The sequence below is a fragment of the Staurois parvus genome, unplaced genomic scaffold, assembly GCF_062004578.1.
Source record: "Staurois parvus isolate SC_StPar_1 unplaced genomic scaffold, SC_StPar_1.0 ptg000025l, whole genome shotgun sequence".
Taxonomy (NCBI): Eukaryota; Metazoa; Chordata; class Amphibia; order Anura; family Ranidae; genus Staurois; species Staurois parvus.
In genome coordinates, this window is record NW_028317821.1 from 2,872,932 (window position 1) to 2,890,120 (window position 17,189).

Here is a 17,189-nt window from a genome sequence, read left to right on the forward strand (position 1 = left end):
ATCGCACCTGAAATGAGCATGTCATCTGACTTTGAAATCATGCAACTTCACTGTAAGTCGCATGATTTCAAAGTCGGGTTTGGTGTGATTGGGGTGCCCAGTCATACCGGTGCGATTTTGCTAATAGAAATCACACCTGAAATCGCATCTAATGAATGTGAATGTCAGTGTCTTAACATGTGCGATTTTCTGCAGCATGATTTCTAAAGTAGTTCTTGCACTACATTTTCTGCAGTTGTTGCAATTTCATATACATAGAATATAATGGAAATCGCACTGCAAATTGCAAGAAATCATTGGAAAGTAGCAATAAAGTCTTCAGAAATCGCACATGAAATTGCACACAAATCTCGTGATTTTAAATCTCAGCGGTGTAACTGGTGACTTACTCTATGTGAACCTGACACTTTAACTTGGGTTTTAGGGTCAGAGGTCAACAGCAATCTGACAGTTGCTGACCTGTCTACTGCTTGGCTATCAGATTGTCCCCCTAACTCCTACGAATACATAACATGGTGGGATAACGGAGCCCTGTCAGGCTGGATCTGCCCTGTTTTAGTTGACCTATGACGTTGACACCCGTGTGTGCGTGTGTGCGTGTGCGTGTGTGTGTGTGCGCGTGTGTGTGTATATATATATATGTATGTATGCATATGTGTGTGTGTGTATATATATATATATATATATATATATATATATATATATATATATGTATATGTACATGTATGTGTGTATATATATGTATGTGTGTGTGTGTGTGTGTATATATATATATATTATAAGCTCGAAAGAGCAGGGCCCTTGAACCCCTTGTGTATTGTACTGTTTTGTCTCATGTTCTGTCCCCCCCGCTATTGTACAGCGCTGAGCAAACCCTTTTTGGCGCTATATAAATACTGTATAATAATACTATAATATATATATAAAATTAGATTAAATATAAGTCTATACAATTGTAATTAAGACGTTCTGACTTTCTTTAATGCTTTCCCAACTCTCTGTATCAGTAGCACACCTGCTGACACCTGCCAAATAGGCAACACAATGACAGACCTCTACTGTGTGTGACTCACTTCTCTCCATAGAGAGGCTTTCTTTATGCAGTCAAATGCCTTTTTCTCCTGTGCATCTGTTACATTGTATCAATGATGGCAGCAGGACTGGCAGGACAAAGCCCAATGATTAATAACTATGGAGAGTCCTGTAAACACTGATTTTTAGAACCATACTAAAGAATGCTACCCTGTCTGCATTATCAACTTTCTGCAATATGATTTTACATTTTTTTGCATATACTTTCCTTTTAATCACTTTACAAGATTTGCATAGCTAGCTGTGTAGTTAAAAATAAATGCTTTAAAGCTGAGTTCCACTCATCCTGTCAAAAAATGTCAGCAGCTACAAAAACTGTAGCTGCTGACTTTTTAAAAAAACAAAAACAGCCACTTACCTGTCCCCCAGTCCTGCGGTGTGTACCCTGCAGCCATTTCACTGGCCGTCCTGTATTCCAGGAGGCCGGCATCTTCATTGTGGGCATCCGGATACTCACTGCGCATGCGCAAGTAGCAATGCGCTTCATGAATAGTCCTGTAGTCTTCTGGGACCTGTCACATGTCCCAAAAGACTACAGGGAGGGAGGACAGCTTCTGCTTCCCATCGCCTAGGCGAATGGACCTGAAGTGGGATCGGGTACCCGCTCCCCCCCGCCCCCCAAAGGTGCCAATCCTTAACAGGGAGTGGGGGAGCAGTCCTTAAAGCGGAACTTCCCCTTTTGGGTGGAGTTCCTCTTTAAAGTGTTTCTCCTAAGAATTTTTTTAAGTTTTGGAAGCATTGGGGAGGGTTAGACGCTATGCCAAGGTCTTATTGCTGCCTGTGTCCCCATTGGAGAGATTCCCCCCTCTGTTTGTCCTGATTACCATTGTCACTGAAAGTGAGGGGAAATCCAAATTTACAAGCTGGCTCCAAAACAAAGGTTAGGGGACAATCTTCCAATGGAATCCCCTGTTCTGGAGACAAAGGTCCAAGTGCCCATTCACCCCTTAGCCACTGAGCATTCCTACTGTTTCATTTCACACAAACATGCTGCAAAAATGTAGGATGCAGTTTTACGCAGCACAGCGTGTTATGACAATGTGTAAAATTGAAAAGAAATACCATTTTGCTAGAAAGTAATGAGTGCTTCCAAGCATAACGCTAACCATACACTTTCAAAACCAACTCCAGGAATTAGAAACAATAAACACCCTAGACTGTCTGAATACCCAAACAGTAACTGCATCCTGGTTGACTGCAATCATTGTTCAGCCAAGATTATTTTTTTTTTTTCCCAACAGGACCACTCATGACTCAAATTTTGACCGATTCACCAGGAATCTGTCAAAATTTGAGCTGTATATGCCATGCCTAAGCCCTCTTTGTATGCTGAGAGTCGAAACTGTTGCATGAATGTCTATGCAAGCAGGTGGTGTTTGTCTTTCAGTGCAGATTCTCATATTTATCTTTTCGTGCAGTCTTAAAAAACTGTGTTATTACCTTGTGATGCAGTGATGGGTGTAAAATCGGGCATTTAACCGAGTCTTGTTCTTGTTTAGACAGATGTTAATCTGTGGCAGCCCATAGAAATCACATAGTGGCATTTATTGGTGTATGTAAATGAACTACTAAGAGCAGGTTTTGTGATTGTTGTTATAGGTCGTTTACATGCTATAACTCCTTGAATCATGTTATTAAATAAAGGCCTTCATTTTGAGAACTGACACTGAACATGTTTTCAGTAAATAAAACTGACAAACATGGGAATAAACATGTTACTGAACTATAAATAAATATATCTAGCCAAATGTTTAATACATGCATAAGCCCCGGGCTTTTTCGCTTTGAAAAGGACTGAAGGAAAAATAGTCTGATGTGACTAAACTCCGCACGCTGTCCATCGTGAATTTGCGTTGAGACTTGAAGCTTTGCAGAAATCTCTATAGTGAAAGTCATTTAAAGGTCAGTCAGCAGACAGATGTAAACAGCAAGTAATTCCCCCCCCAGTGCATGCAGTCTGACTGTACTGGTAGGTGACACACAAGAAGAACTAGCAAGTATTTAAATATTCATTCACACTGTACTTAAAATAATCTGTTTTAAAGAAGGGTAAGGTTTAGGGCTATTCCAGGTGCCAAACAACAAGGTATTATTGGACTTGTAATATTCCGCGTGTGCAGCAGAAACTGATTCAGACATTGGGGACTTTTTTTTATGTCTAAAGGATGGATATAAATCTTAATTCAAGAACAGGAAATTGATATATTGCAGTTATAATACATATGTTATAGATATATTGCAGTCCTTAAATGTGGTGACTGCATAATTTTTTTTTTTTTTCTTTACCTGGCAATTTTGCCAGTAACACATTTTCTATCCTAAGGTCAATTCTGTTCCAGGGGCAAATGTGGCAGGCACACAGGCAGGCATGGTTGCCAGCAGCATTGTTCTCAGTGATGTTGAGCAAGCCCCATGTCACTGAAGGTGCTCTGCTGCTGTGACTGTGTAATGGGCACAGTGCCCAGGTAGGGAGCTCCGTAATGTTGAGCCTGTGATTTTATGAGGATGTGAGGATGAGTGTCTGGTATGGGCACTGTGGCCTCACTGTGATGCCCAACCTGATTGGCAGCATGGCCTTGCCCATGGTGAAAACTATCACTCACAGTACTATATCTAAGGGGAGCAGCATTGTCACTGCAGGACAGGAAGTGTTAGGACTACAAAACACATCCCCCTCTCCTCATATCCATAACTTTGGGGGGAAGTGTTCTGTAGTTGTCAGAGATCACCTAGGCAAAAAGATAACACATGGCAGCACTGAATTTCTGGCAGGACCAACACTTTTTTTTCCTTATAACAAATCACTTTTAACATATTTAACAGACCATATGAGAGCAAAAAAACCTCCAAGCGCAGTTCACACCTATGTCTTTATTATAATAATAACCCAATTTAGCATTTTCGGACTGCTAGTAATAGCATGGGGAAAAATAACAACATGGGGAAAAAAATCCAAATCCAAAATATGACTCTGCAAGTAATAAATGTGAATTGGCACTGGGCTGCCCTACAAACAAACAAGTGCTCCCCCAGCAGTGAAAACCTCCAGTGAAGTTGCATCTGTAGTCTGCAGAAAGAGGGGTGGATCTGCTCAAGACTGTCAGTTATTTTCCTTTCCTGGGGCAGCCCCAACCTCTGCACTGGACCAGCAGTGTGAACTGCCCTACTGCAAACATGGATCATTTTAGATGCACATAGAAACATACATTATTATTATTTTTTTTTTTGGGGGGGGGTTAACTTTTGTCTGAGTATAGATCTATGCTTGTCCCATGTTTAGCAATTTACTGTTGACTGACTCCCTATCTCTGCTGAAAGTTTATTCCGAACATAAACTACTCTTTCAGTAAGGTAGTACTTTCTGAGATTAGTTTTGAACTTTCCTCCAGTTTAAGGTCATGTCCCCGTATTTTTCATCACATTATAGTGGGTACTGTATTTACAACAGTGGGTATTTTTTTTACACCAGTGCACTACAAAATTACAGGTGATCAGTTACCAAGCAGCCTGATCCCAATTCTGGTTTACACTGTAGCATGTACAGTGTTACATAAATGTTTAGTGCAGTGCCTGGTACATGCAGCATTGTTAGTGAATTGTGCTGCTGGTCCACACATGTCAAAATGCACCTGTATGAATAAGCTATAGCAGTGCTTATCCCACACTTCCAGACAGGGAGTACAAATAGAATAATTAGTTCAGATTGGCTGGATTTGGTCAATAACAAGGGGGAATCGTATATACTCTTTTTTTATAAATGTGCCTTGAGTTGTAACTTGAACCGTATGCCAATTCTTACACAACCTGTCAGGAGTTCTTATTCAGTTCTGTGTCTCCTTTACCGTACCCAGAGGCCACCTTAGTGGAGTTGCAGATAGTTCCAAATGTACATTAGTTAAAGGAGAACTGCTGTTTTACTAAATAGTTATGCATTAGTACCAGCAACCTGTGAAAAACTGCCCATATAATGGGACACATTTTCTGAGGAGAGGCCCTATTTCAGAAATTCTGCCTACAGTCTCCTGACTCCTATATCCTGGCTCTCCTGAATGACATTTTTTTCTTCCCTTTTTTTTTTTTTTTTTTGTTTTTTTTTTTTTAAGGCATGGTCCACATTTTGATTTGAAGGTGGTGAGTTGGGGAATGTGACCACATTTCACACCCTAAATATGAGTGTGATGTGAAACATGGGCCTGAAGGTGAAATAAGATTTTAATGCAACCATACACAGCTCTATTATCACTTGTTCAGCCCATCCACAATAACTGACGCAGCTGCCTGAATACCTGAACAGTGACTGCATCTGAGAAGTTGTTTTTTTTTTTTCCTAAACACAAGGCATTTTCTTTTTTATTGTATTTTTATTTGGGCTTTCATAAGAAGCAATCGGCAATGTACAAAAAAACTACCATTCCTGACACTGACATGGAGAACAGAGGCTCTTCTTTAGATCATAACATTAACAAGAAGGCAGGAGGGACATAAAGTGGCAGAATGAGGCAGTAAATATTGTTGGGTTGATTTACTAAAACTGGAGAGTTCAAAATCTGGCGCAGCTCTGCATAGAAACCAATAAGCTTCCAGGTTTTATTGTCAAAGCTTAATTGAACAAGCTGAAGTTAAAAGCTGATTGGCTGCTATGCAAAGCTGCACCTGATTTTGCACCATCCAGTTTTAGTAAATCAACCCCAGTGTGTCGTATAGACGAGTACAGATGGCACTGAGACTGACCCCTGCTCATCTACACACAAAATGTAATACAAAGTAAAAAAAGAGAATAATTTTTGAGATATATATCTCAGTGGTGCTTTTTTTTTTTTTTTTTTTTAATGGCCTATTTATACTTGTCCATTTTTCCTGCTAAAAACACAATTTTTATTGATAGAAATGTCATTCTTTCCTGTGCATCTTGTTCACGTCAATCCACTGCAGTTAAATGTGTTTTAAATGAAAAATAGAAGGCTCCATTCACACCTGCAGTATGTGTTTGCACTACCATGTATGCTGCAACACAGCAAATGGGTATGAATGAGGCCTCTCCAATAGGCAGAGTAGACTTTTCATTATTAGTACTCAAATAGTGGTACCAGATAACCACAAGTGCTGCTCTGCATTGTTTGTAAATACACCCTATATATAATGAGCAGATACTGGTAATGAACTATGCAAATTGTTTCTTCTGTGAGTCTATGCAGAGAAAGGAACTTGTCAATTGCTGGGACTCAAATATTGTCATCTAAGCACGTTTAAAGTCCAACTTCGGGCCCTTTCCACTCTTGAACCCCACTGGCGTTTTTGTTTGCTTTTCAATGCTTACCTTTTCCAAAGTCTTCAAGTTGGTTATGTGACAGTGCATGTTTCTCTCTCTCTTCACCTCAATTCCAGGCTGTGCTCTCCTTGCTATTGCAGAGAGTGGACTATGGTAATGACATCAGCTCCTATCTATGAACCAGTAAGCGCAGAACCCCCTCACCTTTCATCACTCACCTAGGGTGGATGCGGCCATGACATCCTGCATTCATTGTAGAGTCCTCAGTCTTCCAGTTTTTAAACAAAATTACAGACTGAGGACATCTTGTGGCAAGAAAAAGTACTGTGGAGGACAGCTCCCTGTTGACCTATAACAAAAGTGTGTGCGTGTGTGTGCGTGTGTGCGCCCGCGCGCTCAGTAGGTGTATGGTACCAATGTGCACCACAGCATGCAACTCTATATAGTCTGTGAGGACTGGTTTGGGCATGGGACACTCTAGTAACCCCCAAGTCTATTTGACACACAGAAACCAGCCCGTCTAATCTGTGACCCAACAAGAAATGTTTAAAAATGTGTGTCTGTGGACAACAATAGAAACTCTTTTTGTAGATAAATTGGCTTCTGGTATTTTTCTGGCTGTATAAAACCTACGCATGCCAAAGTCTTTCTTTATTTTGTTGCATTAAGCCACTGCAAGGCAAAGTATGATTGCTATGTGTAAGTGTACATCACTGCTGTTCCCAGCAGTCTAACAAAAATGAAATAACGGGGAATAGAACAGTGCACTCATCTGCCTCTGCTCATCTCTATCCTCCCAGATAATGTGTTTGTGCAAATCCACAGAAACCATGGGTGACCCCCAAATGCACCAGACTGTTTCTGTGTAGATTATAGATGTGTTGTCTGCAGAAAAGACACATAAACTATCTATTTGCATCATTTCCTCATGAGCAGGATCAAACAAAAATTGCAAGTTTAACACCTGCAGACTGCGACTGACTTCCTCAGTTGTCTTTTCGCATTCACCTTCCACTGCTAGAATTGACTGCTGTATGAAGTAAACATATTTTGCAAAATATAAAATCTAAATTGTATTGTTGCTAAAGGCTGTTTTTAATGGTATACTTACCTGCTCTGTGCAGTGAAATTGCACAGAAAAGTCCCTTTCCTCTGATTTTGGCAGTCCCCCCACTGTGGTCCGCTCCTCCTTGTGCCTCCGTAACAAGCCAGGTGCTAAGGAGGCACGCATGCGCTGCTGAGCCAGACTGTGTGCATTCATAGACATGCACAGAGCTGTTAGGCTACGCCCCTACTCCCTCCTCACAGGCATTTAACAAGCAGCAGGAGTCTATGGCTCTGAAAATGGGAAGTGAGGGGGGTTGTGCTGGAGTGGTGACAGGAGTCGGATGGGGAAGGGAGGAGGTAAGACAAGTAGTCAGTTGTTTTTATCTTAATTCATAGAATGCATTAAGGTTGAAAACAGAAAAAAAACGTTTTGACTTCAATAGATAAGTTCACGTTTGGTAAGATGTTACACGTTTTTAGATGGAACAAGTAACCTGTTCCTGCTCCTGTAGCCGCTCTCTAATCCCTGCACTCCTTGTTACAGCAGTTTAGGAATCTTCTCCCTGTACCTGCTGTTACCATTTGAAAAGAGTGCGGCTATGCAGGGCTCCACCCACACATCTGCATTGTTTATTCAGAGTTCTGTGAATTAATGAAATACGAGTATCAATAGCCTTTGCTGCTGATGGCTAATAATTCTCAATGAACTACCAAGACGCTGTTGAGCACTCTAGGTAGTTCAGTGATTTCTCCTGTCAGTATGAACCTGCCTGTACAAGATGCCAGCAGACAGATAAACTGCATTGTTCCCATGATCTGCTGATCGCTGGTACAATGCTTTACAGGCTCCTAATAAATAAATGCACTTTCTTTCGCCTGCAAAGATACATGCAAATACATAGAGATATATTTCAGAGTATGCCCAGTGCCCCAAAAATTTGTTATGCAAATCTTGACTGTATCTAGGAAGTCTGTTTGGACCCACCCCCACACTTTATATTGAGAGGCCACCCATTAAACTGCTGGACCAGTTGAAAGGTGGGAAAGGGTGGGTCATAGGGCAAGCCTTAGGGGCCTGTTTGCGTTTCATGTGTGTCACAATGTATGATCACAGCTTGCTGAAAAAAAGCAAGTCACCATTATCATCTTTAGAAGCACTTCACATTTGTGAATAGCATTTTGGTATAAATGTGCCTTACATTTGTAATCAATAAGAAAGCATGGATAATGCACTAAAATGCAATACATGTTTTATTTAGGCCTGGTTCACACCAATGTGTTCTTTAGTACTTTTTGCAGAAACACACTACAGTCCATTCAACATGGTTTCCTATGGTACACGTTCACATCTATGTTCTTTTGGGCTGCTGCATTTTTTAAAAGGGTCAGGGACTTTTTTAACCACCTCCTGTCCGCCATATAGTAATATGACGGATGCAAGGCGGTTCTCTTGTTCTGCAAGGACATCACATGACGTCCTCCCATTCTAACCGCGCATGCGCGGCTCCTGGAGCGCGATCAGCAGTGCGCTGTGTTCCTTGTATACAGCAAATCACTGATCCACAGAAAGAGCCGAAGATGTCAGCTTGGTCATGTGATCAGCTGTGTCCAATCACAGCTGATCACGTGTAAATAGGGAAATGCCGGTTATCTGCATTTCTCCTCTTGAGCTGTCACGCTGACAGCTCGTGAGGAAAGGAGAGCCGGTAATCAGCATTCCTCAGAGGGGACATGTACACAGCACTGATGATCAGTGTGCCCTGATGATTTGTGTAGCCCCAGCAGCGCCACCTGTCAGTGTCCATCAGTGCCAGCTCTCAGTGCCCATAAATGCCACCTGCCAGTGCCCATCTGAGCTGCCTTTCAGTGTCACCCATCAGTGCCAGTCAGTGCCGCCTATCAGTATGCATCAGTGCCGCCTGTCAGTGCTGCCTATCAGTGCCCATTAATGCAGCCTCATTAGCGCACATCAGTGAAGGAGAAAAATCACTTATTTACAAAATTGTATAACAAAAACTAAAACTTTTTTTTTTGTTTGTTTTTTTCAAAATTGTCAGTGGTTTTTGGTTTAAGAAAAAATAAAAAAAAAACCCAGAGGTGATTAAATATCACCAAAATAAAGCTCTGTCACAAAAAACTATAAAAATTTCATATGGCTACAGTGTTGCATGACTGCGCAATTGTCATTCAAAGTGCAACAGCGCTGAAAGCTGGATATTGGCCTGGGCAGGAAGGGGGTATAAGTGCCCTGTTGGCTAGTGGTTAAACGCAAAAAGCACTGTTTTTGCTACAGTAGCGTTCAATGGAGAACCTGCTGAAACGCATATAGAGCATTTTTGCTGTGTTTTGCATTTTGTTGGGGGGTTTTTCTGCCTAGCAACAAAAAAATTTCCACTTTAACAAAAAAAAACGTGGCAAGAACAAAGCACAATGCAAAAAGCATTATAAAACTGATCAAAAGCAAACTGCATAGGTGTGAAGCAAGCCGTTAATGCAACATGCTAAAAACGCATGATGTGCTATGAGATAAATGCACACGTTTTCTAACAATGGTGTGAATGGACCTTTCTGGTTTCTCCTGAGGGTTGCACAACAGAGCATCCAGTACTCGCATTACAAATAGCGCCACTTTATTTATATTACCAACTTCTAATTATTATATATTAGTTTGTGATCCCAACATAGATGGATGAAAAAAAATAAAAAGTTTAGGCACTGTATGTAGACTGTGTAAAGAAGGGAATTTAGTAAACTTGCAACATCTGTTCATGGCAGCCAATCAGCTTCTACCTGTTCAGCTAGGCTTTGAACATGGAAACTGATTGGTTGCCTTGCACATCTGCCTCAGTCTTTTCTGCATGTAGGATGAGCGTGTGCTGCTCGGGGTTGAGCTCAGCCACTTGTGGGCGTGCTCGTGGAAATGGTTGGTGTCTGGGTTAGAGACAGATGACGCTGAGCTGTCACGCCTCCATTGGGCCGAGGACGTGCGCGCTCCCCAATGTTGTGAATTGAAGTTGCTCGTTGAGTCTCGGGGTCGCGCCCGGGGTCTTAAAGCGACAGGCTAGAGCAACGGGGGCGCGCTGCTCGTTCTGGAGGAGAGAATCTGCTTGCCCTCCCCGCTAGGGATTTTGGGGTGAGCGAGCAACCGCCTGTGACCTCCTGTGATCCTCACCTGCGGAGACGGAGTCGCTGTGGGCCCCGAGCAGGCAGAAGGTATGACGCCCACTGAGTGGCTGCATGTTGTGATGTGCGGCTCCTCCCCTCTGCCATGTAAACAGCGGTCACCTGGGTAACGTGTGCGGTGGGGTTGGGGGGCTCGGTCCGGTGTGTTCTATGATCGGGGCTGTCCACACGTGCAGAACAATGTGCGGCTTGTGTTATTGTTCCGCCGTGTGCGGCCCGCTTCCTCCCAGCACATCCCCCGCCCCTCTCCTCCGATCTCCCTCCTTTTGTGTCTCGGTGGGCTCCGTGCATGTCCTGGGCCCGGCGGGTGAGTGTGCAGCCGCTGCCACTGCCTTGTCTTTGTTGTGGCTTTTGTGTTTTCCTACTGAGCACATGGCCTGAGACAAGAGCCTCTTCTTAAAGACACAGCGGGCACATCAGTGCATGGTGGGGGGGGGGATAGTTCCTACACCTAGAACATCACCGAAATGTTAGGAGCAGGTCTGACAGCACACACCGGCCATCCATGCAGTCTGCAGACACAACACTTGGCTGCCTATTTATAGGACACAGACATTGGGCCTGCCCGGTGCTGAGGGCATGGGGGGGGGGGGGACAATGTGGTCGCACCATCTGCACTGCCTGATGTCCATGTCCTGAGCTAGTCATACACCAGGGTTGGGAGTCAGTGACAAGGCACGCTGATTGCCACTTCTTGTAGTCTTTTGTCTCCTTGTCTGTGGGCACCTGCAAATGTTGTGCACTGAAAAATCTTCCAGAGGAGTGACAGGAGCACTTGGAACAGGAAAAAGAACCGACTCTGATTGCTCTATACCCCCAGATGTCTCTGCTGGCCTGCACCTTTCTATCCCATAACTTGAGCAAATCGGGACATAAAGATGACAGCCAGCTTACCTTGGAACATTTTTGATGGATCTTTTTGGTATATGTTTTTGCACCTTTTGGGTACGGTTTACTAGGCATTTGCATGTGTTGTCTATTTGTAACCTAATGACTTAGAATGGTCCTATTTGTAAATAATGCTACATTCCTGAAAAACAAAGGCTCGCCTATACAGATTTAGATATCTGTACAGATTTAGATATCTGTACAGATTTAGATATCTGTATAGGCGAGCCTTTGTTTCTCAGGAATGTAGCATTATTTACAAATAGGACCATGGACATACTGGTACAGACCAAGAACATTCACCTTTTTTCCTGAATCTTTATCATAAGTCTTGGTTGGCACATCATCAGTGTCTGCCCTGACAATATCTGACACTACAACATTGGTTGTAATGTATCTTGTATACCACATGGCCAACATTGTACACAATCCGCTATAGCAACACAGGCTGTCTAGTTTTATCTGAATTGTATAGTAATACATATGTAAACCCTAAGAATGAGCTTCTTCTGTTTAGTCCACTTTTAGTATGTTAAAACAGAATTATTTCAATAATATGTTTATCTGTTAACAGAGGGAAAAAAAACCTGACCCGTGTTATCGCAAAGAGCCTTCTTAGTTCTTATCTTGGACCACAGAATGATCAGTCATTATATTGTGGAGATCTGAGAGTGGGAGTAGTTAAAGACACTGGGCATGCTGACACCACTCCGTTTATAAAAATGCTGTATGTTGTCAGGAGCAGAGTATATTTCTGACACATCAGCATTTTTTTCTGTACTTGTAGGGTGTTTAGAGGATACAACATGGGGAAATGTGTATGTATTTCAGAGATGTACTGTATAGTTTTTTTTTTTTTTTTTTTTTTTGCCCTGGCATATGTTTTAAAGGAGAACTTTATGGTTAGTTAAATCCAATATCAATAATGTTTTGTTCTTCTCTCTCCTCCACTTTATTGTAAGGCTATGTTCACACTGGCGATTTAGGCCAGTGCGTATTGCACTGGCAGGAATTTATCAGATTCCTTCTGTTGCTGTTAGTGGCTAGGTGCAGCTTCTGGCCCCATTCACTGGAATAACAGATCGCCAGCAGCCGCTGCTGTTTACTGCTCTCTGCGCAGCCAGACACTTTGGGGTTTATTTACTAAAGCTGGAGAGTGCAAAATCAGACTCCCTTCTGCATAGAAACCAATCAGCTTCTAACCTCAGCTTGTTCAATGAAGCTTTGGCAATGAAACCTGGAAGCTGATTGGTTTCTATGCAGAAGTGAGTCTGATTTTGCACTTTCCAGCTTTAGTAAATAAACCCCTTTGTGTGCATCCACCAGCAATCACCACAGGTAATTACTGGCTGTGCTGACATCTGTGAATAGCTGTGTCCATCAGCGACATGTCATTATAGTGAATGGGGCCAGCAGCCACACCTAGCTGCTCATAGTAAAAGAAGGAATCCGAAGATTCCTGCCACTGCAAGTTGCACCGGCCTAAATCGCCAGTGTGAATGTAGCCTAAGCGCATGTTAATGTAGTCATGTGAACATGCCAGAAACCTGGGTACTTGAAACTTACAGGGAAAAAATGATTTCACAGAGGCTGTTTCCAGTAGAAAAAAATGCTAGTATGTCTTGAAGAATTGTAGATTCAGAGATCTAATATCTGAAGTTGTATACAACTCTCAACTTTCACATAGAAGACAAGTTTGGTCCTACCTTTTCCAACTTGTTTAATTTCACTTTTAACATCACTTGCTGAAAATACATACATTTGTTCAGGTAATCCAGACGTGCCTGTCAGACAGCACTACCAGGATCTGATCCCACCTCTTCCTACTGCAGTTAAATCAATACAGCTTGGCCAAGGTATGCCCAGCTTGTGATTGAATATGGCAAGAGCACTAAAACATTGATGAGATCAGCCCTTTGCTCTGGCCTCCAACCACACATCTTCCTGTGACATGTGCAGTGAAATAATTCCTGATTGGCTTTTAGTGCTACACCTTCTTGTTCTAGTATGAATACTATCTCTGAATTCAAGAGGTTAGTGTTGACAGATATACTATTATTTCAAAATACATGTAAGGATATTTGTAAAGAAGTACCAGAATATAAATAATACATTTACTTTAAAGCAGTAGTAAACTCCACTTTATAACTTGTACCTACACGTAAGCATATAATAGGACTTGCCTGTAGGTACAGTGAATATCTTCTACACACGTACTGTTTAGGGGATATTCACATTTGCAGCAGCTGGTGAAAAAACCTTCAATCTTTACGACCACTTTAAATGGAGGTAATTATTGATGCCTACACTTTTCTTAAAGTAACACTGGGGTGCAGTTTGCCATATTTGCATCTTACAAAGTCCACTGGCTAGGTTGGAACATTTTGATGGTTTGTCAGCTGTTTCCATAGTCTATGCCCTGATAAGTTTACTCAACCAATTCCACCAACATCTTGCTTTGTTTCCCACAGCTCTTTGGCTGCTGAGAACAAAGTAAAATTATTATTTATTATTACAGGTACTTGTATAGTGCCGTCAACATTGATGAAATGCTTTACATATATATTGAACATTCACTTCAGTCCCTAACCCTCAAGGGGCACACAATCTAAAGTGTCTAACTTACATTCATACATACTAGGGCCAATTTAGACAGGAGCCAATTAACCTATCACCATGTCTTTGGAGTGTGGGAGGAAACCGGAGCACCTGGGGGAAACCCACGCAGGCACAGGGAGAACATACAAACTCCAAGGAGGTGGTGCCGGGGTTGGGATTCAAACCAATAATCCTATTACTGCCAGGCGAAGTGTTAACCATTTAGCCACTATGCTAATACCAGAGATTTCTGTGTATGGATGAGCATTTGACTCTCTCCTGTGGGACAGTTCTAGGTGCCTTCTGGTTGACCAAGTGCTGTCAAATGGAACCAGTAAAGGAGTTTATTTCCCCTACAAGTCAATTTGAAGATTACATGGAATGTTCTCAACAGAGCTAATAGGTGAATGGAGTGGTGTGAGTACAGGGAAAGTAAATATATGCTGCAGAGCAGAGGGAGCTACATGAACCTTTTTCTTTGTCCTACATAGAAAAAAATTAACTTTCAAGGTTCACATGCATTTCTGCAGTAAAAAATGTGGCCATCAAGTTTACCAGCATTGGCCATGCTGTCCAAAAGAAAAAGAAAATAATTTGGGCCACACACAGCATATTCAAAAGGTTTACAGCTTAGTACTCCTGATGTACATTTTTATTCTTGCATCCAAATACTGTAACTGCTGCATAACCTTTGTTATAATTGTTATTAGAATAGTTTGGTACTTATGCAAAACACCTTGGAATTTTAGGATGGACATATGGTTCATTCATGCCTGAATTATCCCAGGAGCGAGGTAGCCATGGAAATTAAAAATAAAATCACAGCTGCAAAATGATGAATTTTTTCCTTTACTGTTAGAGTGAACCTGTTGGAAAAGTATCAAAATAACATGTGCATCAGGTAGCTTACTGTATACAATGTCAACACATATTTTTTGCTTTTATGATGTGTTGCTCCCCTAGCACCCACAGCTCTCACGAACTCATAGTTCTCAAAACCGTATAGGCCTCCTACTTGACTGCACCAGTGTCTGCATGTAAGTGATACTAAAGTCTTATGTTTTTGTTTGTTTTTTAATAACAAACATGTTATACTTTCCTGCTCTGTGCAGTAGTTTTGCATGTAGCAGCCCAGATCCTCCTCTTCTTGGGTCCCTTACCAGCCTACCCCACCTCCACCTAAGAACTGTACTTGAATCACCTCCACCAGATCATTCCTCGCAGCTATCACCTTTTGTATTACCTCCCCCTTCCTTTAGATTGTAAGCTCCACGAGCAGGGCCCTCACATTCCTTCTGTACTGAAATGTATTGTAATTGTACTGTCTCCCTCATATTGTAAAGTGCTGCACAAACTGTTGGCGCTATGTATCCTGTATAATAATAATATTAATAATTCTAAAAGTCCATATACAGTGTAACTCCAGTGTTCAAAGACCTAGGGCATAAAAGTTAAAAGACCCTTTTGTGTGAGTCCTCCATGCAGCGTGAGTTTGGTTCCATGGCAGTCTGCACTCTTGCTATTTTGGACCTATCATCCAAGGTCAAGCTCAATCTCAGCGGATCCCTCTGTTTAGCACCAACTTGAGCTTTTACATGTGGCCTTATGTAATGCATGAACAGTTTGTGCTTCGCGAGATCTCTAGGATGAGCCTTCTCTTCATTTTGTATGTGGCAGATTCTTGGGTTGAAATGCTGATCAGTAGAACATAAGTGCAAAAAACTGCCCTTTGAGAGAGAACGACTGTTTGGTCCCTTCTTGGGACAGGTACATTAAAGAGATCATAGGAGGATTCTGAGGGTCCCTCTCAGTTCTCCAGCTCCAAGTTCACAGTGATGGGGCCACTCCTACTTGTCAGACGGGGGGGGGGGGGGGGGGGAAGAGATCTGTCTGCCTTTTTGTACTTCTGGCCCTAAGAAATTTCTGATGTTTTTGAGGTCCTTCCTTCTGATGTCATTTACAGGAGGTGCAAACTGGAATATTGGCATGTGCCCCCTCTCTGCTTCATGCTTTCAACGTGTGCTTCTCACTGCACAGATGTGTGGATAATCTTGCTGATTTCCAGAAGCTGCTCTCACAAACGATCATTGTCTCATTCCCAAACGTGGTCAAAGGTATCTAATTGAACAATTCCCTGGCCAAATGGAAAGTGCTGGGCCCATACGGGTTCTGAAGACTCTTGTGGGTTCTGAAGTTCTGGGAGAAATTAGTAATTGGCCAGGTCAGTCTTTGCCTGCTTGCTTCTGGAAGTTTTTCTGGTTCCCGTAGACATTCGGGATTATTATTTGAGCATTTTTATTTTTTCCACGCCATCTGCATTTTGCAGAGAGTGTTCAATATTACCAGTTTGTCACCCTTTCCATTGGCTTGTCCATGACCCTGTTTGTTTTCACCAACGTGCTTGCCTCAAACCTAGCTCTGCTTTGTTCTCAAGGGGTACACTCTTGCTAAAGGGTCAGACCTCATTAACCCTGTCAGCCAATGTCCAGTGGATAGTGCAGACTCCATAGAGATTAGGATGGATCCTCTACCTGCAGAGGTCATCACTGGAACACATTCGCAGATTAGAGTACCTGTTCCATCCATTTGATGTGGTCCTGTCCAGGAGATTCCTACCTTGTGACAAATGTATGTCCCCCCCCCCCCCCCCCATTATCATGCCCAGGCACTTCCTGTGCCAGGTTTAATCTGAAATTCGTGTCTGCCTATGAGGGTCCTTGGTGCCTGATTATAACCTCCTTTTGAGGCAGTGCTGTATGCCCAGTTACCACTCCAGGCTGTTTCAATTCAGCATTCTGCCAGCGCTTAATAAACTGATCCTTGGACTGCCCCATGCGTCAAGCCTGCAGGGTCAGGTTGGTGATCTTCCAACCCAATGCTGGAGTCGGTGAAATCCTTTCCTCTCAAATAAGGGCTCCTGACAGATGCCACCCTATTTGGCTGGTGAGGAGTCCTGGATTTTTTATCAGTACAGAGAACTTGTCTTCCCATCAACATCCTGAAATTCAGGCCGATTTGATTGGCCCATTAATCCTGGACTGAGTTGCAAGGTCACCTGACAAGGATCCAGTGAGACGATGCCACCGCTGTGGATTGCATGAGCCATCAAGGG

General features: G+C 42.5%; 1 protein-coding gene across 5 annotated transcripts in view; it reads left to right on the top strand.

Moving 5' to 3' along the window:
* The window catches only part of LOC149471176 (RING finger protein 44-like), a 96,146-nt gene that overhangs the window by 17,811 nt on the left and 61,146 nt on the right, over positions 1 to 17,189 (top strand). Inside the window, exon 1 of one of the 5 annotated variants that reach the window (XM_089693717.1) lies at positions 10,475 to 10,621. The exons of 3 other annotated variants lie outside the window; for them this stretch is intronic. Coding sequence is in view for 1 of the 2 variants with exons in the window: in XM_089693697.1 (XP_089549823.1) it covers positions 10,881 to 10,898 (18 nt within the window). In the remaining variant the exon portion in view is untranslated. Of the gene's footprint in view, positions 1 to 10,474; positions 10,622 to 10,877; positions 10,899 to 17,189 lie in introns of those variants that run through there. One more of the 5 variants, XM_089693697.1, reaches the window with a different exon arrangement.